This window comes from Mercenaria mercenaria, chromosome 4 (genome assembly GCF_021730395.1).
Source record: "Mercenaria mercenaria strain notata chromosome 4, MADL_Memer_1, whole genome shotgun sequence".
Lineage (NCBI taxonomy): Eukaryota > Metazoa > Mollusca > Bivalvia > Venerida > Veneridae > Mercenaria > Mercenaria mercenaria.
This window is the reverse complement of record NC_069364.1, coordinates 85,386,015-85,410,413: the sequence shown is the minus strand read 5'-3', so window position 1 is coordinate 85,410,413 and position 24,399 is coordinate 85,386,015. Positions and strand designations below refer to the sequence as shown.

Below are 24,399 nucleotides of genomic sequence, written 5' to 3'. Positions count from 1 at the left end.
GATGCTTCATACCAAATATCAAAGCCCTAGGCTCTGTGGTTTTGGACAAGAAGATTTTCAAAGTTTTTCCCTATATAAATCTATGTAAATTATAGAAATAAACAAAGGGCCATAACTTACTAAAAAATTGTTGAATCTGTCTGATTTTCAGGGGGACAAAACTAGGGTACCAACACATCATTCTGACAAAGTTTGGTCAAAATCCTCCTGGTAGTTTCTGAGGAGATGCGATGAGAAATTGTTAACGGAAGGACGGACGGAATGACAAACGGACGGACCACAGACGCAGAGTGATTTGAATAGCCCACCATCTGATGATGGTGGGCTAAAAAGCTTAAGCTTGAGGATATAAGTTGAACAAATGTGTCTATAAAAGACAGAACAAAATCAGATGTCTATAAGTTAATACTCTTGCATATCCATTGTTTTATAAACAAACAAAAAACGAAAACAAAAAATCAGCCTTGAACAATATATTAAATAGTGTATATAATCAATCCTACTGCAATATCTTGAAAGACAATTTTCTGGATAGATCAGCACTGACTTTATGAACCATCGGGAGCAATTTCGACTTTATACACTTCTCCATTAATCTCAACATAATCTCCAGTTGCTAACTGATTCAACTGTTCAGTCGATAGTTCAAAACCCTCGTCAACCTCTGCTGAATGTTCAACAGAGGGAGCTTCAGTTTTTATCATGGTATCACTGGCATTCAGAACCTCGCCTTCATTCATAACATTTGTGGAGACTATCTCTATTGCCGATGGCACAATTTCTGAAGTCATGTCGTTGTCAATATTTTGGGTTTCGAGTATTCCGGCCTGTTCTGCTAAAGCCTGAAGTCCTTCAATGGCCTCAGCAGCTTCATGTTCCTGAACGGAGGCATGAAGAACTGAGCTGATTGACGATACCTGAGGAGAGACCATGCTTTGTTCTTGTGAAGAGTCAGCTACCACATAGGACTCCATATCATCTGGAATGATATTGTCTATTGTTATTTTCTCAGCCTGAAATGCTGTGCTTTCATCGCCAGTTTCAGTGATAAATTCCATTTGTGTGGCATCGTCCATAGTCTGTGTGGTGACTATATCGGATAATGCCATCACACTTGATTTGACATTCTGACCTTGAACTTGTGCCGCTGCATTGTCTAATGTAACGTAACAATTCAAACCATCATCTTTCATAATAATTTCGATGCCGTGTTTCTTTTTCATGTGCTGGAATAGATTTCTGCGGCGAGGATTTATATATCTACACAAAACACAAGAGTAAACATGAGTGGGTGGGGAATGGTCCTGCATATTATGTTTTCTCATATGGACCAATAAATTCTTTTTATTATTTGTACGGAAGTCACACACAACACATTGAAAATCATTTGGTCCCTCATCTGGCATAACCTGTTTATGTTGAGCATACAAATGTTTATATAGGTTAATAAGCTTTGCAAATTTCATTGAGCAGTAGTTGCAAGCAAATATTTTATCTGTACTAGAGTAGTCCGACTTCTCAAAAGGTCCCATGTCTGCTTCAGCAGCTTCACTCAGTGATGCTCCTTGAGTGTGTTCCATACCAGCAACAAGAATTTCCTGGGGATTACTGTAATTCTTTTCAAGTAATGATCTACGCTGGTTACGCTCTACCTCGACTCCATGCTGAGACCTCATGTGACGTAACACATGTTCTTTCTGTGTTGCACGATATGAACACAGGCCACACTGAAATGGCCTCTCTTTCGTATGAATCAACATGTGTCGCCTTAATCGGCTTACACAGTCTGTAACAAAACTACAGTGTTCACAAAACAGCTTCAATTCGGGCCCATTCTTATGGAATTTTTTATGTTGTTTCAAGTCTTTCTTGCTGACCGTCATAAGTCCACAAACATCGCAAGTGAATGCATTTAAAGCTCCTTCCTGTGGCATGTGTCGACGCTTGATATGATTTTTGAGATCTGGATTTTCGCTGGAACACACATAGTCACACAAAGGACACTGTACATTCTTCTCCTGTAAAATAAAAAAAAATCTTAATAATCTAGATACTCTTTTCGAACAATGAATTGTGCTTTTGTACGATGGTTAATAAACAGAGTTTGTGTTAATAATATAACCTTTTTTCTTTACACAATGGTAAAAACACAAGCAGAATTATTCAAGCTTCTGAGCATAGGATACTAGTAAGTAAACAATAACCAATATTTTGATTTCAAGAAAAACTTGTGCATTATTCATATGCTCAATAAAATGCAAGTCGGATTATCAATACATGAATCAGACCTGTATTATTTAATCAAAATTCAACATCAAGCAAATTACTACTGACTTTAAAAATATCACTTCTGTTTGCCCTGACCAAGTTAGGTGCATGACACTGAGAAAAAGGTACCATTATTGAGGTAAAAACTGGCAGAATAATAACCTAATAATTTCTGTATAATGATCTTACTACAGTGATAAATTTGCAAAGTTATTGCTTCCAATGGATATTTGTTCATTCAACTTCAGTTAAATCAGAATCTGCCTAACAACATGAGGCCATCATAACAGTTGATGCAAGCTCAAACATGTCCAATCATGGTGTTACAATTCTTTCCTCTGTGGCTGTAAGCTCAACTCTTATTTTGTGTGTTGGAAGCACAATGCTTTAGATATTTTCAAGCTGTTTTCATGTGGAAGAAAACTAAAGGAAAGCTCATCACTACCCATGGCATAATTTCAGACAGAGACTGGTATCTGGCTGCTATCTTCTCTCTCATTTCTGCAGACAGCTAAGTGGCTTCCTCACAAAAGAAGTCAAACCATTGGGAGTCTCAAACCCACAACTGTGAGGGGTAAGCAACTCATTGTCAGTAAACTCTCTTCCATGAAGCCCCATTTCCAATAGGCAGTTACCTCCTAATGAGCTTCAGTGGCTTAGTGGTTAAGGTTGTGGACTTCAAAACAAACCTGGTGTGATCATAATCAGTAAACAGCTATTTTCTGAGTTCGTGTAATCTAATCAATTATACATGCAAAACAAACTGTACTCATAATTACTCTATAATGACATGTAGATTACATTATCTTGGCTTTTATTAGTAAGAAATCTACTGTTACATACTCATTGAAATAACTGAAGAACAGAATGCTAGACTTTAGATAATACTTGAAAAACAAGAGATCACAGAGTGATCTTGGCACCCACCATTGAGCCATTTTTGAATGTTCCAAATTTCAAGACTAGCTCAAGGTCAAAATCAAGGTCAAAGTTCATTTCGGTACACAAAACTGTGCATGTGGTCCAAAGTTGAAAGCTGTAGCTTGAGAAATGTGAAAGTAGGTCACTAGATCAATTTCAAGGTCAAAGTTCATTTTGGTACATAAAACTATGCATGCGCTTCAAATTTGAATGCTGTAGCTTGAGAAATATGAAAGTAGGTACTAGGTAAAAATCAAGGTCAAATTTCAATTCAGAACACAAAACTATGCATGTGGTCCAAATTTGAAGCATGTAGCTTCAGAAACGTGAAAGTAGGTCACTAGGTCAATCTCAAGGTCAAAGTTCATTTCGGTACACAAAACTATGCACGTGGTCCAAATTTGAAGGCTGTAGCTTGAGAAATGTAAAAGTAGGTCACTAGGTCAAAATCAAGGTCAAATTTCATTTCGGAACACAAAACTATGCATGTGGTCCAAATTTGAAGCCTGTACCTTCAAAAATGTGAAAGTAGGTCACTAGGTCAATATCAAGGTCAAAGTTTGTTTCGGTACACGAAACTATGCATGCGGTCCAAATTTGAAGGCTGTAGCTACAGAAATGTGAAAGTAGGTCACTAGGTCAAGATCAAGGTCAACTCATGTCAAGGTTCATCTTGTCACTCAAAACTATACATGTGGCCCAAATCTGAATATTGTAGGTTATGGACAAGAAGATTTTAAAAGTTTTTCCCTATATAAGTCTATATGAACCATGTGACCCCGGGGCGGGGCCATATTTGACCCTAGGGGGATAATTTGAACAAACTTGGTAGAGATTCACTAGATGATGCTACATTACAAATATCAAAGCCCTAGGCTTTGTGGTTTGGACAAGAAGATTTTCAAAGTTTTTCCCTATATAAGTCTATGTAAACCTTGTGACCCCCAGGACGGGGTCATATTTGACACTGGGGGAATAATTTCAATAATGTTAATAGAGGACCACTAGATGATATCACATACAAAATATCAAAGCCCTAGGCCTTGTGGTTTTGGACAAGAAGTGTTTCAACGTTTTTCCCTATATAAATCTATGTAAATTATAAAAATAAACAAAGGGTTATAACTCATTCAAAAATGGTTGAACCAGTCTGATTTTCAGGGGGACACAACTAGGGTACCAATACATCATTCTGACAAAGTTTGGTCAAAATCCCCCCAGTAGTTTCTGAGGAGATGCGATAACGAGAAATTGTTAATGGACGGACGGACCACGGACGCAGAGTGACTCGAATAGCCCACCATCTGATGATGGTGGGCTAAAGATACAGTGTGCTAGGAGTTTGCACATGTTTGCACGACACACTATGAAAAATCTATAATTACATTTGAAAACCAATGTAGTTGTAATTTCATTAATTGTAATTTCTGAATAATCACCCCAGGTCTGCTTCTAATTACTTGCCCCTCACTGCTTAGGTTCAAAACATTGCTTTGGGTGTAGGATTCTTTCATATGAGCAAGCCATCCTTCTAGCCTATGGAAATTTTGTGGCTCTACAGTGTACCCACCCATGTCTGAAATAATACCCAGAATGCCACTTGGGGTCTTCTTCACCATCAAAAGCTGGATAGTAGCCAAGTAATAAAACTACCCCTATCCCCCAAAGACGTTACCTCGTGTTTATATTTAAGATGCCTCTCAAGATGTATTTTCTGTCGAAAGAGCATATTGCAGTATACACACAGGAAGTTACGCACATCATCATGTATCTGCATGTGTCGTTTTAAGTTGCTGCTTGTCGCTGCTCTATACGAACATTTCGGGCAGGCGTGTGGACGGATACCTACAAAGGAAACACCATGAGCAATCTGAATGGATACTGTTAGTAAATTTATTAGACTGGAAACCCTTTGTGGTAACATATTGATGAAAATGTGTAGACCAGTGATTAACACTCTAATCTTCATCTTTCAATTACTCAATTAGTAAATTTCTTTTGTTTTTACATGTTCTTTCATTAATTATCAAACAAATTTTCTTTACCATACTTATCAAATTACACTCATTTAAATCGCAAAGAAGTGATTTTGGCCAAAATGGCTTTTTCTTATGGAACTCCTACCACACCCAACACTTTACATACAACAAAATCATTTAACTTTGATAGCACATTAGTAGTTTAGGCAAAAACAACTACTTCGGAAGAATGCTCAAAATTTTCTGGACGTGGAAGCTATACAGTAGTAAATAAATTTGCTATATGTTCCACATAAAATTAACAATCTTCTGAGAGCTGTAACACATAGCCAGGTCCATTTTAAAAAGAATTACTAGCCTTATGTTCTTAAATAACCTAAAACCACCAAACACATCAAGGAAAGTAGGGGTTATGTATCTTCTAAGAGAGATTTTTTGCCTGACAGGTCAACACTATGGTGGCAGCTAAAATATGGGTATGAACAAATGAGTAATAAAGTTTATTAACATTTCTATAAATGCAAAAACTCTCCTTGAAAATGCTACCAAAGTGTCAAGTATAGGTCCACAATGAAATAAAAACAGGAACTGACCTACATAAAACATAAAAATGAAACTTCAATTGGAAAAAATTGAGGATTTTTTTCTTTCCGCCATTATCCGACTAGCCCGGAAGTGCTGCTTGATTACCTATTTAGTATTACTGGACCTTTTCCTACTTGCATGACACTTCAATGACTTTTATTGACAGGAAACTGCTTCACTTACCAAGATGTTTTCTCCTATGTTTGAACCAGTTTCCTCTATTCTCTGTCTTATGTCCACAGTCAACACAGACATACATACCCTCCTCATCCATAGTGATATCCTCCTGTTGTAATACAAGAAGGCTATGATTATTTTTTTATGGATGAAAAATCAATCACAATTATGTAACACATTTCATCCAATATAGTATTTATACTGTATTTATATACTGTAGATTTCTCTTGAAAAAAAAAAACAACTCCTTTTTCCACTTCATTTAGATGTAATGGTGAACTGATATACAAAAGCACAAATGTATATGATGCAGTTGACAGAGTGTAGTGTTCTGCACATCTTCTTATTATGAAAACATATTTGTGCCAAGTTATTTGAAAATCCTTTAAGGGATTTAAAAGATAAGAAGAGGACATGATCAGGCTGTCTAGCATACCCTGACAAAAAATTAGGGCTAATTTTAGGGCAATTTGTACAAAAAAATAGGGCTAAAATTAGGAATTTGGTACAATTTTAAGGAAATTTTAGGGCTAAATTTAGGAATTTTCAAATTAAAATATGGACTTTAAAGACCATGTAATGTGCTTACCGTTATGTGATTGGCATAAAAGTAACTCACAAATAGTGCTTTATTTACAGAAAAGAGATCTACCACTGGTAAACTGCTTTGAACTGTTCTAAAGTGTTTTTTTCTGACTTAGAAGAATTTTTAAACAACATTTAAAACATTTTCTTTTTTTGATCATTGCAAAAAAGTTAAAAAATTAGGAATTTTTGTGAAAAAATAGGACTTTTTTAGGAATTTCCTTTGATTTTTTTTTAAAAAATAGGAATTTTAGCCGAATTGAAAAAAAATAGGAAAAAGTAGGAATTTTAGGGACGCTAGACAGCCTGCATGATGCACTCTGACTGTGTGAGATTCATATTAAAACCCCTGGTGCAAAGCTTCCTGTGCTGAATAACAATCTTGTGACGTCTAATGACTTTGGGTCAAATACTTTTTGAGACATGAATGACACAAAATGGGACAGACAGACGGACAGAAGGACAAGGGCAACTGTAAGTGCCCTCTCCAAAAATGTTGGGGGGTGGGGGCACAAAAAAAGATGACCAAATTTCAGGACTTCCAATTTTGTTCTGTTTGGATAGCTTTCCAGTATTCAGGGGATCTTGTTTACAAGGTTTCATTGTACATGCACATTAATAAATAAACATTTTAGTGCTGTCAACAATAAAGGTATAATACTAGATTTAGCTCATTTTAGAAAACATGTCCAAATTAATCAACAATGAAAATATCTATTGAAAATCATGCCAGTACTGATTTATTCCTCAATTTGTCCAGGCCTTCTTTAATCAGCATATTAGTAGATGTCTTGGCCCAGTGAATAACTATCACACTATAGTTTCAAAACCATTTGGCAAAGCTATGAAAGTTAATTTTACAAAACCTTTTGACTTCAACACAATTCTGAATTTAATTCATTATTAACCAACCCCTAGAGGTGTTTTTTCCATCTTTGGTCTGGCCTGAAACTGTTTAACTTCTGTACCCTCAGGGAGACGAACAACAATATATTCCTGATAAGGATTACTCTGCAAAAAGCGAAGTTCACATAAATATACAATACAAAGTTGTTCACATAAAAATACAACACAAAGTTTTACAGCAGTATTTCAGTAATGTAATGGAGAACAGTCTAACCAGTGTCACTCAATTCTGTGCTGGTACTCACCCATTCCCCACAAGTAACTGCAAACTTCTCCACATGAATCAGAGGTGGAGGACCAATGCTTTCAGATACAGCTTTCTATGAAACTTTCACGGAGAACATACGCCGTGCCTGGGAATCTAACTCATGATCCCAAGATCAGCTGATCTGTTCTTTCCCTATTGAGCTATGCAGGAAGGCAGGAAGAAGGTTAACATTTAAATAGTTCATAATATTTTCAAATATGATACTAGATGACCCGGGCAACATGTCGAGCCCTTTGACCCGTAACTGTGACCTAGACCTTTGAGATATCTGGGGTTTGCGCATGACACTCGTCTCACTGAGGTTAACATTAATGCCAAATATAAACAAGATTGCTCCATGCATGTCAAAGTTATGGTCCGGACAAACAAATATGGACGGACGCACACACATACATCGAACAGCCATTAGGACAACTATGCCTTCGCATCCTCAAGCGGGCTCGACAACAAGAACCTGACACCAAGGACAATACTATTAACTGTGGGTGAAATGCTTTTCCACCATATTGCCATGAATATTAACTCTGCACTTTCTCATGAGGATGACCCATTATTTCATGAGGGAGTTTGCTGGACTTGGCCTCAACCAAAATTGCTGCCTTACACATTGTATTTTCTGATGTAAAGTAGTAGATCAAATAGCTTACCATTAAGATTAGTAGTAATATATAAGATTTTTTTTTTCAAAATTTTCCTAAAGCTTTAATAAATTTATTTATTCTTTAAACAAAATATACAGTACCTTACTGGAACCAGATTCTTCAACTGTAATTCCCTCCTGAAATCAAATGTAAGTTTAGGTATTTAAATCACAGACACTCCTATAACAGTATTAATAAAATGGAGAGAAACATCATATTACATTACTCTTCTGACTTCTACCACCAGCTGACTGAACTAGTCTCATTTCAATAGAAAGTATGGAAACCTACTGCCTGTAAACCTTCAGTAATTAAATTAACGCTTTAATTATAAGATAATAATCTGATATGCTTGCTCCATTTAGCTTCAACTAATTGAATTCACTTAAATACAAAATTTATTAATCAACCAATCATTTAAAGACTATTTTCAGTAATAAGCCAACCATTAAAGGACAAAATTCAGTAATCAGTCAACCATTAAAGGGAAAAATTCAGTGATCAGCTAATGATTAAAGGACAAAATTCAGTAATAAACCAACCATTAAAGGGCAAAATTCAGTGATCAGCTAATGATTAAAGGACAAAATTCAGTAATCAGTCAACCATTAAAGGGCAAAATTCAGTAATCAGTCAACCATTAAAGGACAAAATTCAGTGATCAGCTAATCACTAAAGGACAAAATTCAGTAATAAGCCAACCAATACAGGGCAAATATCATTAAAAGACAAAATTTAGTAAAGAGTCAATCATTAAAGGACAAAATTCAGTAATCAGTCTACCATCAATAAAGGACAAAATTCAGTAATCAGCTAACTATCAAAGGACAAAATTCAGTAATCAGGCAATCATTAAAAGACAAAATCAAGTTATCAGTTAACCATTAAAAGGCAAAATCCAGTAACCAGCCTATCATCAACCTTTGTTACAAAATGAACTAGATGTGAGGATACTAGGGGTGGGTATTGCCACGAAAATTGGTATTGCGATATATTGCAATATTGTATGTGGATATTGCAATATACTGGGATATATTGTACCAGTTATTTAATGAACAAAACATGATGAATCATACTGTTTTTTTTTCAAATTTGTTCAATTAAAAATGAGTAAAATGACTAGTATCAACAACACGAGTGTTTGCTCCACCTCAATAAATAAAAATACCAGTAAATAAAAAAATAAAAAGTTTTGACTAGATTATGGGGAGACTATTGTCAATTTGTCATACACATTACTATTAACTGTTGATGATTTTGCCTTTGTTTTCAACAATCTCGAAGACCGACATGTTGCTATCATGCTATGACGCCGATTACCGGATATTCAAAAGCGAAAGTAGACTGCGTCAAAATATTATTTAGTTTATTGTGCAGCTCTACATTCGGTTTACGGATACAATCATATAACACAGGTTGCTCAATTCACCGATTATAAACGAGGAAAGTGGTATAGCTGTTGTATGAATAATAAATTGTAGTTGATAGAAAAATTACTAATGAGTCGCTGACAAATACGAAATTATATTTATCTAAATTTTCTTATTGGTTTTATTATGTGGAATTGGGTCCGTAAAATAGCTGTAAACCAGTCTGCTACCTGCACCGGAAATGAAAGGAGAAAAATGAAAACAAAGTTGAATCGTGCTGGCAAGAAAAGGATTTTTTTTGTGAATCTTCTTGGTTTACATTAGTGTTACTTAATGTTATAAAATAACCGGTATTCGAAAATCATATCGCAATATCGTATCGTCGGAAAAAACATCGCAATAACCGGTCTACCGCGGTATATCGCCCACCCCTAGAGGATACTACACAAGAACAACCTGTCAAAAGGACAAAATAATGCTGAAGCTTTACCTCTTCCTCCTCATCCTCCATTTCTTCATACTCTGCCTCACTGTCCACTGTGTTTGTCCCTGTTGTCTTGGAAACAGCCCCTGTTGAGCTTTCACATTTGTCCCTAGACTGTAGTTCCGATTTATCATAAGCACGGACTGGTGTTATTTTCACTTCAGGAAGCTTCTTCACTGGTGCGATTCTCAAATTTGTCTGATATTTCTTATCCTGTTCAGAAGGTGATTTACCAATAACAGTAGCTTTTACAATGGATGGTACCCTGCTTCCACTGGCGTTCAAAGAACTCTCGTTGCTAATTTTCTGAGATGTCTTAATTTTCTCTAATGTTTCGGAGACTGCTGTCTCTTTAATCTTCATAATAACGATCTCGCCACCCGATGCTAATTTCTCGACAGTTACTGTCGCATTTTCTGGAATTCTAGCACTATCAAGACCTTCTATATTGACCACATTATCTCCAGTTGTAGCTTGTGCAGTGCTTACTAACACATTACCATCTGAAGATACAACCGTTGTACCTGCTGTCCATTCTGTAACCTCCTCTACATGGCGATCTGTTTAAAGAAAATTTAATGTTTATTACCGTCTAACAGAACTATTTCAATAATACCATTTTTTCCAGTCCAATATTAATTTGCTTCCATTGATTAGGCTTGAACAAAATTGGTAGGGAATCACTGACTAATACAGCCTTTGTTCAGATATTTATAGCCCAAAAAGTCTTAATTTCTTTATTAAGTTTGAAAATGAAAAACACATACCAAGACACTCACAGCATTTTCATCAATTTATATTACTTAAACCTATATTTCGCGGATGTAACTTACAGTGCCTTCACTTTCTGGGATAAGCACAGCACTTATTCGTATGAAAAAAAGATGATTTTACCGTTACTACCACAGACCATAAGGAACTACCAGCAGTAAACTTTAAAGGTGAATATATTCATTCTTGCATAAAAACTACTTTTTTCACTGGATCTGCCCATGTATAAATGGGAGAAAAATCGTGTGCAAACAAGGCAATTCACGTGCTGTTAATACATGATTTTTATTTTTGAAATGCTTTGCCAGGGACGTATGTATGTATTTCTGCGCAGACTGATATTTGGCATCTGCATCTTGTTTCTTCCATAATAACCTCTTCTTGTAGCATTATAGATACAATGTAATCCAGTATGTTTAGCTGTATCAGTTTCCAACCCCAAACGTACTGCCCCCATCAATGTACGCACTAGCTTCTCTTAGAGTTTACTCCCTTTACAAAGTGTCTGTTCAGTTATTGTAAATAACTGTGAATAAATAAGTATCATGTGTAATTTGTGCTATTGCCCGTTTTTAGGTATTATATTAATGATTTTTGTTAGTATCAGTCGGTTTGTTTTTACCTGATTGTTCGCAGAATTCATATAATAAACCTCGAAAGCTAGTCACTAGCTTCGTACTCATCTGTACTCTGTTTGTTCGTACTCAAAATAATTCGAATGTAAAGTTGTTATTTTTAAAATAATTGTGTTCCTGTTTATCAAATTTTTTAGTTATATGCAAAATTATGTGTAATGTAACGTTTGTAATAACTAAAAATAAAAATAAGATGATCAAAAACCTTCAAATCACGCTTTTAGTAGTGTTGTTGTTATGTGTGCCCCGGTTATGGATACTTAAAACATGTTTACCGTTTCCAAGAACAACAAGAATGGTAAATAAACAAGAGCTGTCCGTAAGACAGCCAAGCTCGACTATTCGAAATATTGTCCCAGAAGCAGGAAAATATTACCCAAAAAGGTTAAATATCAAAAGAGTTTTAAGTTCAAAAGGGGGAATAATTTGACCAAAATGCATATCAGTTATGGGACTTGCTGCTCTTAACTAGTTTTATAACCTCGAAGGCACATGTGAAGTTTCAATTCAATATCTGCATTAGTTTTGGAGATAGTCACTTGCATGTAAAACTTTAACCAGAATTTTCAAAGTCCAAAAGGGGACATAATTTGCCCAAAATACATGCCAGAGTTATGGGACTTGACCCAGTGAGGTTGGTAATTGATCTAGAAAAAGAAAAAATAAGTTTCAAATCTATATACCTTTTAGAAATAGCTGTATGTACTTGCACGCAAAACTTTAACCAGAATTTTCTAAGTCTAAAAGGGGGCATAATTTGGCCAAAATGAAGGTCAGAGTTATGGGACTTGCTGCTATCAACTAGTTTTATAACCCCGAAGACACATGTGAAGTTTCAAATCAATATCTGCATTAGTTTTGGAGACAGTCACTTGCATGTAAAACTTTAACCAAAATTTTCTAAGTCTAAAAGGGGGCATAATTTGCTCAAAATACATGTCAGAGTTATGGGTCTTGACCCAGTGAGGTTGGAAATTGATCTAGAAAAAGAAAAAATAAGTTTCAAATCTATATGCCTTTTAGAAATAGCTGTATGTACTTGCACGCAAAACTTTAACCAGAATTTTCTAAGTCCAAAAGGGGGCATAATTTGGCCAAAATGAAGGTCAGAGTTATGGGACTTGCTGCTATCAACTAGTTTTATAACCCCGAAGACACATGTGAAGTTTCAAATCAATATCTGCATTAGTTTTGGAGATAGTCACTTGCATGTAAAACTTTAACCAGAATTTTCTAAGTCTAAAAGGGGGCATAATTTTCTCAAAATACATGTCAGAGTTATGGGTCTTGACCCAGTGAGGTTGGAAATTGATCTAGAAAAGGAAAAAATAAGTTTCAAATCTATATGCCTTTTAGAAATAACTGTATGTACTTGCACGCAAAACTTTAACCAGAATTTTCTAAGTCCAAAAGGGGGCATAATTTGGCCAAAATGAAGGTCAGAGTTATGGGACTTGCTGCTATCAACTAGTTTTATAACCCCGAAGACACATGTGAAGTTTCAAATCAATATCTGCATTAGTTTTGGAGATAGTCACTTGCATGTAAAACTTGAACCAAAATTTTCTAAGTCCAAAAGGGGGCATAATTTGCTCAAAATACATGTCAGAGTTATGGGACTTGACCCAGAGAGGTTGGTAATTGACCTAGAAAAAGAAAAAATAAGTTTCAAAGCTATATGCCTTTAATTGATGGCTGTATGTACTTGCATGCAAAACTTAACCAAGGTGTGACGCTGACACCGACGCCGACGCCGACGCCAGGGTGAGTAGAATAGCTAGACTATTCTTCGAATAGTCGAGCTAAAAATGTACCGGAATCGTCAAGTCATCACATATGAAAACAATGCATTTAGTCGTCGTGTAATGTTTTTTTATGCAAGAATAGCGACAATACACGTTTGTTTTGTGTATTAACGCCTGCAGAAGCCCTTGGGATATGTTTGTGACCTCGACCTTCGGTCTCGGTCACAATCCCGCAGGCTTCTGCAGACGTTAATACACAAAAAAACGTGTATTATCCCTACAGTAACTTTCACAAATCACCCTTGCAATGGGAGTACTGCTATGCACATGTGGGAACTAACAGAGTATTATAACCATTTTTTTAAACAGTTGTGTTGATTTCCACACCCTTTTCTGCAATTATATGTACACTTTTATTGGTAGATGTGTAAAAGAAAAATGGTATCTCCGTTTTTGTTTAAAGTGTAGTAAATACAGTATGATCTAAACATCAGGCACCTACATTTTTAAGGATAATCACTTATATATGCACTTCAGTTATTTTGAAAAGATTCATGTAATATATGCATCACAAGTTTACACCCCACAAGTTCCTTTTGATGTTCTATATGGGATATATGCTATCAAAAACTAGTTTTAGAAAATAAGAAGACCTAAAAAAAAGTAGAATCCCATAAAGGCATTGAGCATAGCAAACGCAGTCACCCATTACCTATAGTTACAACAAAGCAAGTGTTTCCAAATGTTCATTTACGTAAACAGTATGCTGATACTAAATATCATTTGATTAAACAGCAGAAGAAATTCGAAAAACAAGGAATCACATATATAAACAAAACATTTTAGGACACGTCACCTTCTTCAGAGATAACAGGAAATGAACAAGAGCAGTCTGTTAGACAGCATGCTTGACTTTTCTCAATGCTTGACTCTGAATTAGAGCTTTGCCAGTAAACACTTTATAAAACTTCAACCAAAAATTCTAAGTTAAAAAGGGGCATAACTCTGTCAAAATTCAAATCAGAGTTATGGGGATTATTTCTTCTGGTATAGACTTTGATAGAAAATAACTATTTTAAGTTTCAAGTCAAAAGTTTTGATAGTAACTCAGATATTTGGCTTTATCAAAAACTTTTAACCAAAAAGTTCAAAGTTAAAATGGGGCATATTTGTCAAAATTTATATCAGAGTTATGAGGAGTTATTCTCCAGGCGTAGACTTTGATAGTAAATAACTATTGAAAGTTTCAAGTCAATAGCTTTGATAGTTATAGAGATATTTGACATTATCAAAAACTTTAACAAATGGCGATGGTGACACTGACTCTGGGGTGAGTGTAATAGCTCTGCTTTTTCTTCGAAAGTCGAGCTAAAAAACACCTTATTTGCCATATTTAAACTTAGAAAAATACAGGGCATGTTACATTTAAACAACATTAAAATGTTCCATAAGATCATTTCAGTTATAAAATAAAGGTAAACTTAAGCATTAATTAAATGATAAATGAGGTCACGACAAATCTTACATACCTTGTTTATCCAAAACATATAGTGAAAGTTAAATGCTTACCATAAAGTTAGGTAAAGAGTTTCATCTGCAAGATATAGATTTGATTAAACACCGTGGTACTGCAGGATAAAAAGTGAAAAAGTCGAGTTAAGAAATCAGTTTCAAAAAGCAGCCATGCTGTTTGAAAAACGACTGAACTCGGAATCATCCAATCACATGTTAGCACTGTGAGACTGGTCTTCTAACTCGGCTATGTAACTTTGAACCCTGATACAAACACTTACATGCTTGCCTCAGATAATGTATGTACCAAAAAAAACCCCTCAAATATAGCCAATTTGTCCATAAAGAAATCCCAGATATAACAAACATCTTAAAAATCCTATATTTTTGTCCTCCTTTGTTCAATGTAAAAAAAACAACAATGTATATAACAAACTTAGTTATTGCAAAACCTTGGTTATAAATACAGAACACTACTGGTTTCCCAGTAGTTTCCGGACCCAAGTAGTTTTCCGGACCTTTTATATTTCGTGATGAATAGACTTTATGCCATCGTAAAGCATTTATGTAACAATATCATATCATCTAGGATTTTGTTGCCTATACATAGCGCAAAAACCTAGCATTACCGAATTTATTTATTATTTGAATATCCCGGTTGTTTTAACTTACATCGATGTAATGTTTACACAAGAGATTGTGAACTTCAGGGGAATTCCAGTTACAGTGCGCATGCACAGAAATTGAGGCCCCTTGAAGGTTAACATCAGTCAATTGTGCTCCCATTTTCAGACGATACAGTAAAAACATTCAGATAATAATAAAATAAAACAATGAATGTCAGAAAAAATCGACCTATTCACTATAGTACGGCATTAAATTATCGATTTAAAATAGGAACCAAAATAGACAGGGATTTTACTATGATACCGTCTATCAATCAAATGTTTAACAGCAGTGTCCATGCCCGAGTGGTCAGCGCGTTAGATTACCAATTTTGAGACCGGTCAGGTTCTTTTTTTTCTAAAAAGTTGTTAATTATATTAAATGTTCTTAATTTCTTTTTTGTAATATTACCAGTCCGCTAAATATGTTCCGTCATTTTAACGTGACGTTGCAAACGTCATTCAAACGTAATTAGACATAACTGTAATGAGCGTATTATAAATCTAGTATTTGCTGAATTGTTAAAATATACTTTTGAAATCATCATCACGCCTTAGAAATATGTTTTAATTTTGAATATATATAACGAAATTGGAAATCTTTGCTTTTACAATGAAAGGTCCGGAAAACTACTCGGACTGACTGCGATATTAATGGAATTAATTGCCCCGTTTGAGGCCTCATCTACATATGTGTTATGAACGCAAGTGTAATACGAATTCTGCATGTTGTTAACGAAGAACCTAGCTTTTTTCTGTGAAAATTTTATATTTCTACTATATTTTGTTTGAAAGTTACTGGCAAAAAATAGCGATTTCGGTCTGGAAACTACTTGGAAACCAGTATTTACTGCAAAAAAAAAAGATACGAACCAGTTGCTGTAAATTGACTTTAACTGTTGACACTAAAATCAATTCAATCAATGTAATTATTTGATCTATACATGCTGTTAAATTGTGTGAAAAACTACATGACATTACTTGGCCATTGTGACACATGTCTCAAAATTTTCGAACATTAAAAGCTTTAAATGTTCTTGAATTAAAAAAAGTACTGGCCTAAATACAGCAATAGTTACAGTGTTGTTTTTAAGGGAGGCAAATCTTGCAAACAAATTGAGTATATGTTTTGTAAGAGTTACTCTTCCAAATCAGGTAAGATTACATTTTTTTGTTGTAAAATAACATTTACCCATATATGAAATTACATCAAAATTAATATTGAAAACAAAAAATACATGGCCACAAAATTTTATTGGTAGTATTGTCAGCAAATCATTGTCCAAAGGAAAGGAATTTACATAAGCTATCAGCTTGTTTTCCAATCCATGAATTTTGACATGTAAAAATTTGTTGTACATGTTATGTGTATGTTGCTTAAAAATAATAAAATATTGTTTAAACTAAACACTTCCAAATTTCCTTCAATGGTTAAAATTAAATCGAAATCATGAAAACTACTTGATTTGTACAATTGCAGCATCAATGTGATACATTTTGAAACAAGAGGGTCATGATGACCCTGGATCGCTCACCTGAGTAATATGAGCTACAAGTTTCAAATGTTAAAATGATGATAAAATATTAAGAAAGTCAGTAGGGCACATTCATGGTCAATGAAATTCAGTTTTACGATTTGTGTGCAAAACTGTGTACGCCATCAAAATTTCAAGGCTGTACCTTAAAAAACAAGAGGGTCATGATGACCCTGGATCGCTCACCTGAGTAATATGAGCTACATGTTTCAAATGTCAAACTGATGATTTTTAGAATTTTTTTGGAAGATTTTCCTATGTACAATCAAGTAACCCCTGGGGCGGGGCAAATTTTACCCCGGGGGTCATGATTTGAACAAAGTTTGTAGAAGTCTATTAGGCAATGTTACATATCAAATATCTAAGATCTAGGCCTTCTGGTTTATTTTTAGCAAATTTATGAAGATTTCCCTATGTACAATCAAGTAACCCCTGGGGCTGGGTCAATTTGACCCTGGGGGATCAAGATTTGAACAAATTTTGTAGAGGTCCATTAGGCAATGCTACATGTCAAATATCTAAGCTCTAGGCCTTCTGGTTTATTTTAGAAAATTTTGAAGATTTTTCTATGTACAATCAAGTAACCCCATGGGGTGGGGTCAATTAGACCCCGGGTGTCATGATTTGAACATATTTTGTAGAAGTCTACTAGGCAATGCTAAATGTCAAATATCTAAGATCTAGGCCTTCTGGTTTATTTTTAGAAATTTTTTGAAGATTTTCCTATGTAAAATCAAGTGACCCCTGGGGCGGGGGTCATGATTTGAACAAATTTTGTAGAGGTCCACTAGGCAATGCTACATGTCAAATATATCTAAGCTCTAGGCCTTCTGGTTTATTTTTAGAAATTTTTTGAAGATTTTCCCTTTGTAAAATCAAGTGACCCCTAGGGCAGGGTCAATTTTGACCCCGGGGGTCATGATTTGAACAAATTTTGTAGAGGTCCACAAGGCAATGCTACATGTCATATATCTAAGCTCTAGGCCTTCTGGTTTATTTTTTTTAATTTTTTGAAGATTTTCCTATAGAAATCTATGTAAAATCAAGTGACCCCTGGGGCGGGGTCAATTTTGACCCCGGGGTCATGATTTGAATAACTTTAGTAGAGGTCCACTAGTCAATGCTACATGTCAAATATCTAAGCTCTAGGGCTTCTGGTTTTTGAGAAGAAGATTTTTTAAGATTTTCCTATGTAAAATCAAGTGACCCCTGGGGCGGGGTCAATTTTGACCCCGGGGTCATGATTTGAACAAATTTGGTAGAGGTCCACTAGGCAATGCTTCACACCAAATATCTAAGCTTTAGGGCTTCTGGTTTTTGAGAAGATTTTTAAAGTTTTTCCTTTCGGTTGCCATGGCATCCAGAGTTCTGCATGGAATTCAATTCTTTGAACAATTTTGAAAGGAGGCCACCCAAGGATCATTCCTGTGAAGTTTGGTGTAATTCTGTCCAGCGGTTTTCAAGAAGAAGATTTTTTTAGAAATTGTTGACGGACGACGCACTACGCACAACGGACATCAAGCGGTCACAATAGCTCACCCTGTCACTTCGAGACAGGTGAGCTAACAAGAAAGAAGGTCAGTAGGTCAAGGTCAGTCAAGTGACATCATATTACTTGGGGTCATCAGGTAATTATAATTAAACAGTCTTGGAAATAGGATCAGATGATTTTTTTAAGTATTTTTTTATTCCTATACATATAACTCACATAATAACTAAGTGACTCCAGGGCGGGGCCTCTTTTAACCCCAGGGGCATAATTTGAAAAAATTTGGTAGAGGACTACTAGACAATGCATCATACCAAATATCAAAAGCCTAGGTCATATGGTTTCAGACAAGAAAATTTTTAAAGCTTTTTCCTATATAAGTCTATATAAAACTTGGGACCCCCAGGGCAGGGCCTCTTTTCACCCAAGGGGCACAATTTGAACAATTTTGGTTGAGGACCATAAGACAATGCTACAAACCAAATATCAAAGGTCTAAGTGTTGTGGTTTCAGACAAGAAGATTTTTAAACTTTTTTTCCTATATGGCGGGGCCACATTTGACCCTACTGGTTCAAGTCGTAAATTCGGCCACTTTTTGTGGTTTTTCATAAATATTTCTTTCATTATACAAGTGATTTGTACAAAATTTCTACCATATGTGCCTTAATACAAGCAACATTGATTGTTATCATTAACGGCCGTTTACAGTATGGTAAACAATGAAGTAGCGCTTAAAATAACGGACGGGTTTAGCCTCCACATTTTGCCTTCTAGAGGTTGTAAATATTCGGCCACTTTTTAAACATAAAGTTGGTTATATTTTCAATATTGTCTAGGAAATAAATCAATGCTACAGACAAATCTTTCTATTCTCAATATTACTGCAATCAATTTTCAGTAGCATACCTTGTGGGAAATATTTGCCATCAGAGATTTAAAAGGCGGCCCTGTCATTCTTCTCAAAGCAGCATGACGTAGTTCAGTTTTTACGTCACTGTTTATCACACATTCTAGCATAAAACTGCTGTTCTTGTCACTTTTCGGGGGTGTTTTAACAGGAGATTAAAGTGATTCTCGCGCCCATGTGCTGTCATAACACCTTTTTATATATGCGCGTTCCATGGCAAAGCATAAACGTGTTACAGCCCCGAAATGAATAATTCAGAAGGAAATGACATCAACGTGAAAAAACAACGTAGACATGAAAATTCAATGACGTTGATGGACTATATATTCATTTACTTTGTTTTAAACGCGTTTTATGCTAGTTAGTGCATTTTCGTTTCGTGTTATAAAGTTTAGATTTGAATAAACCCTTTCCGGGCCTCAGCATAAACGAGCGCGTGCAATGACGTCACGCGACCCGCGAGACAAAATATTTGCTATTTAGAGTACACAACTGTAAGGAAGGACAACTTTTTTTCTACTTATCTCAACTTACTGTTTTTTGCCGATTTTATTGCTAACGCAAGTGCTTGTGATGACACAGATGCGTTCTCGAGCATCTGGCTCGAAAAAAAGCTTTAAAGTGGGTGGCCGAATATTTACGACCTGGCCGAATTTACGACTCGAACCAGTAGGGGGATAATTTGAACAATCTTGGTAGAGGACCACTAGATGATGCTACATACCAAATATCAAAGCCCTAGGCTATGTGGTTTTGTACAAGAAGATTTTCAAAGTTTTCCCTATATAAGCCTATATAAACCATGTAACCCCCGGGGTGGGGCCATATTTGACCCTAGGGGGATAATTTGAATAATCTTGGTAGAGGACCACTAGATGATGCTACATACCAAATATCAAAGCCCTAGGCCATGTGTTTTTGTACAAGAAGATTTTCAAGCCTCATTACCGCCCAATGCGCAGGTGCCCTCGGGACGGATATTTCTATCCGATTCGTAAACACATGACAGATATTATTATTGTGCCATGCAAAAAACTGACTTATTGGTATTCTGTAGATTTGGCAGCACTAAAAACAGTTAACTTCATGGGGTTTTTTTTAATTATAGGTCACAAGGTGACTTTCTCTAGCTTTTGATGGTGACAGAAAATACCTTGTGCCCTTCCAGGAATTTCTTCAGGCATGAGCCGGTAACCGTGTAAAACCATCGATTTTCCCTTATGTCAGCTGGAAGCCGGCTTCCTTACATGAAAGAATAGTACAGCCCAAGCAAGCTTTTGGACCCACAGCAGTAAGGCGACAAAGATTTGAAGTCATCGACATTAACATCTCTGCCTAGGAGGCTGAAACTTTAAGTAGGATTTACCTTCATCAACTTCTGTATAAATCACAGCAGATTCATCGTCAGTATTCACTGTTACAGACTGAGTAATTTCTGTCATGGACTGGTTGTCAGGTTCTTCTTGTCCAGACTGGTTGTCTAAAGTTACAGTCCCAGCTTCTGATACAGATACAACAGTCTGTAGTGGAATTATCTCAACTGGACTGGTACCCACAGATCCTTGTATCAGTTCACCTACATTTGCACAAACAATAAACAATATGTAATTCAGAAATATTGTTTTGTAGCTCTTTTTCAAGTTCACTCCAAAATGCCAACTACAATTACACAACCTAGTGTTAGTAACAGGCATTAAATCCATACCAAATACATAAACTAAATGAGTTCAGCTTCTCCAATTGTCAGTTACACCCGTCATATCTGAAATTGAGGTAGGGAATGGTTTTCCAAGTAAAGCAATTTTTTGCACTGAAAAGAGTATCTAAAATGGACCCTTAGAAGAAACTATCACCACAATCTGTGGTTAGCCAGACTGAATTGTATAGTGTCTGCCAAGTTTAAAAGATAGACTGACTGCTAAAGTCATACATCTACTTTCCAACTTCAATGGAGAAGACAGACTTTAAAGACATTAGCAGGATCTAAGCAGAAAATGTCATTACATGAGCAAGACAGATTATTTCCATACAAACAAGAGCTGTCTGTAAGACAGCGGATGCTCGACTATTTGAATCATTTTCCTAGAAGTAGGAATATACTACTCTAAGTGTTAAAATATCTATAGAGTTTCAATCCAGCATCTGCATTAGTTTTGGAGATAGTAACTAAGTCTTGCATGCAAAACTTTAACCTGGCTTTTTAAAGTCCAAAAAGGGTCAAAATTTGACCAAAATACATTTCAGAGTTATGGTACTTGATGCTATCACCTAGTTTTATAACCCTGAAGACACATGTATACTTTCAAATCAATATCTGTATTAGTTTTGGAGACAGTAATCTAAACTTGCATGCAAAACTTTAACTAGGATTTTCTAAGTCCAAAAGAGGCATAATTTGCTAGAAATACATATCAGAGTTATTGGACTTGATCCTCTGAGGTTAGTGGTTGACCTAGAAAAAGAAAAAATAAGTTTCAAAGTTATATCCCTTTAAATAACAGTTAAATGTACTTACATGCAAAACTTTTACCTTGATTTTTAAAATCCAAAAGGGGGCATAATTTGTCCAAGATGCATGTCAGAGTTATGGGACTTGATACTACTACATAGTTTTTTTACAACACTGAAGATACATGTGAAGTCTCAATTCAATATCTGCATTAGTTTAGGAGATAGTAACTGACATGTAAAACTTTAACCAGGATTTTTCAAGTCCAAAAGGGGACATAATTTGACCAAATTACATGTCAAGAGTTATCGGACTTGACCCAGTGAGGTTAGTAAATGACCTTAAAAAAGAAAAAAATAAGTTTCAAAACTATATGCTTTTAAATGTTAGCTATAGATACCTGCATGCAAAACTTTAACCAAAGTTTGACATCAGTGAGTAGAATAACTCTGACTATTCTTCAAACAGTCAAGCTAAAAAGTGTTCTTTCCTAGTAAGGCTTCCAACAAAGTAGTAACAGGCAAGTGATACAGATGTCAGACTAATTAGAACCACTCAGTAACAGAAGATAACTTTTCAAGGATTCATAAAAAGGAGTGCAGTCAAATCTCGGCTAAGGACCACCTCTGTATAAAGACCACTACTATAAAACCTGACTATGAAGGCTGCTACTTTCTCTTTCTGTTCACCCATTAATTAACCATCTATGAACTGAAACTACTGTTTTTAATTTCCAATGCCTTTACAGACAGATTTCATGGTATAAAGATTTCAGTGTGTATATAAAATATACCTGTTACAGTGTCTAAGGTCACCTCTGCTCCATAGACTTCCTTGTTAAACGCTTCAGTACTGATCTCTACTATCTGGGTAGGGCTAGCACTTCTCACACGGTGGTCTATGTAGCCATGTACAACTAAAGGAAGTAATAAAATAACTGTAAGTATGTAAGATGAAACCAAACTACTGTACTGGCCAGCAGTAAAGATGTCCAACTAGAAAGACCACATGTAACATTGTGCGATCATAATAAATTCTGTTGAACTTTTGTTGCCTTGGCAACAACAATTTTAGAAGTAAAAACAACAAAATATACAAAAAAAAAATACTGCCCTTACTATCTATCAGATTTAACAAAAGAAATATCTTGTAGTTTAAAAAGTTATAATACGATCCATGTATTGTGACAGACTAACAGATGGGCAAACAGACAGACAAGTTCATGTACACATATCCTTCTTACTGCCTTCTATCTATGTGCCAGATCATAAATCTTATACTTTTAAAATCTCTTTGATAACTGCCCGAGAGACTAGCAAACAAAAATGCAGTCGAGCAAACAAAATAATATGCATATTCTACATACTGTCCCGCAGAACAACCATTTTTGCTGATATCACAAAAATTAATGCCCAAAATATTAACCCTTAGTCTGCTGGCGGTGACTGGTTTTGCCTTTGCGACCAGTGCAGACCAAGATCAGCCTGCACATCCGTGCATGCTGATCATGGTCTGCACTGTTCGCTATTCAGTTAGTAAATTTTCAGTGAACACCCCTTCAAATAATAAATGGTATTGCCCAAACAGAATGATGGGACAGTCCATTTTAGAAATTTAGCAGGCTAAGGGTTAAATGATTTTGTAGTTACTATAAGCACATTTAAATGCATTTTCCTACCTCTAGGTTGCTGAACCTCTGTCTTCGCCTCCTCGCTTAGCTCTTCATCAGATGTTCCCTGTAATAGACATATATCTCTGGTTCCACATACGACTTGATAGGGATGTAATCAATTCAGCTGTATCAGTGTATCAACAATATATTAATGCTGGATGACTATATTGTGAAATCATTCCTGGGCAGGAAATTTTGTAGTATTGCCCTAATTTGCTATTTTTTGGGGATATATATTTTTGGATTACAAACTGTGAAAATATGGGAATTCCAATTATTCATTAGTAGTTTATATTGCGGATTACCACAACCGCGATATCTATGTAAGTTAGTTCCAAATAAATATTAATAATTTCACAGAAAATCCCTGTCTTGAAATAGCAAATGATATTTTACTAAGCAATGCTCAGATAAATTATGTAGTTGAACTGAACAGGAAATGGGGAATATACCAAGAATCCCTCCTGAGTTAACAACTTTAAATCCTATGGCATCTCAATAGCTCTCTCTTAAATATATATTGCAAACTGAGCCTAATTATACCAGTATATTGCATGCCCATGAATATGTCAAACCTACAGTATATTGCTCATTTTACATTTTTTATATGAAATTTTTTTCATTTAAAGAAACATCCCAAGAACTTGATCAAACAATATACAAACGCCAGGTTGCAAGGAATCATGCACTATACAAATTTTAAACCCAAAATCAGTTACTGAAATTAGCACAAGCTCTAACGTAAAACTTAGTTAAAGTACAGTGCTGTTTGGTAAAACTTCTCCCAATTTTATATAAGCTTACTGGGTTAGGCTTGATAATAATGTTCATTTT

The 24,399-nt window shown here is 35.5% G+C and overlaps 1 protein-coding gene across 1 annotated transcript in view; it reads right to left on the bottom strand.

Moving 5' to 3' along the window:
* Window positions 1-390: 390 nt before the first annotated feature.
* The window catches only part of LOC123552342 (uncharacterized), a 469,144-nt gene continuing 445,135 nt past the window's right edge, over window positions 391-24,399 (bottom strand). Inside the window, exons 8-16 of the mRNA XM_053541855.1 lie at window positions 23,572-23,629; window positions 22,687-22,809; window positions 20,811-21,020; window positions 10,191-10,744; window positions 8,432-8,467; window positions 7,428-7,526; window positions 5,937-6,039; window positions 4,865-5,034; window positions 391-2,018 (exon numbers count right to left, since the gene is read on the bottom strand). Coding sequence (XP_053397830.1) covers window positions 549-2,018; window positions 4,865-5,034; window positions 5,937-6,039; window positions 7,428-7,526; window positions 8,432-8,467; window positions 10,191-10,744; window positions 20,811-21,020; window positions 22,687-22,809; window positions 23,572-23,629 — 2,823 coding nt within the window. The 3' untranslated portion in view covers window positions 391-548. The remainder of the gene's footprint in view (window positions 2,019-4,864; window positions 5,035-5,936; window positions 6,040-7,427; window positions 7,527-8,431; window positions 8,468-10,190; window positions 10,745-20,810; window positions 21,021-22,686; window positions 22,810-23,571; window positions 23,630-24,399) is intronic.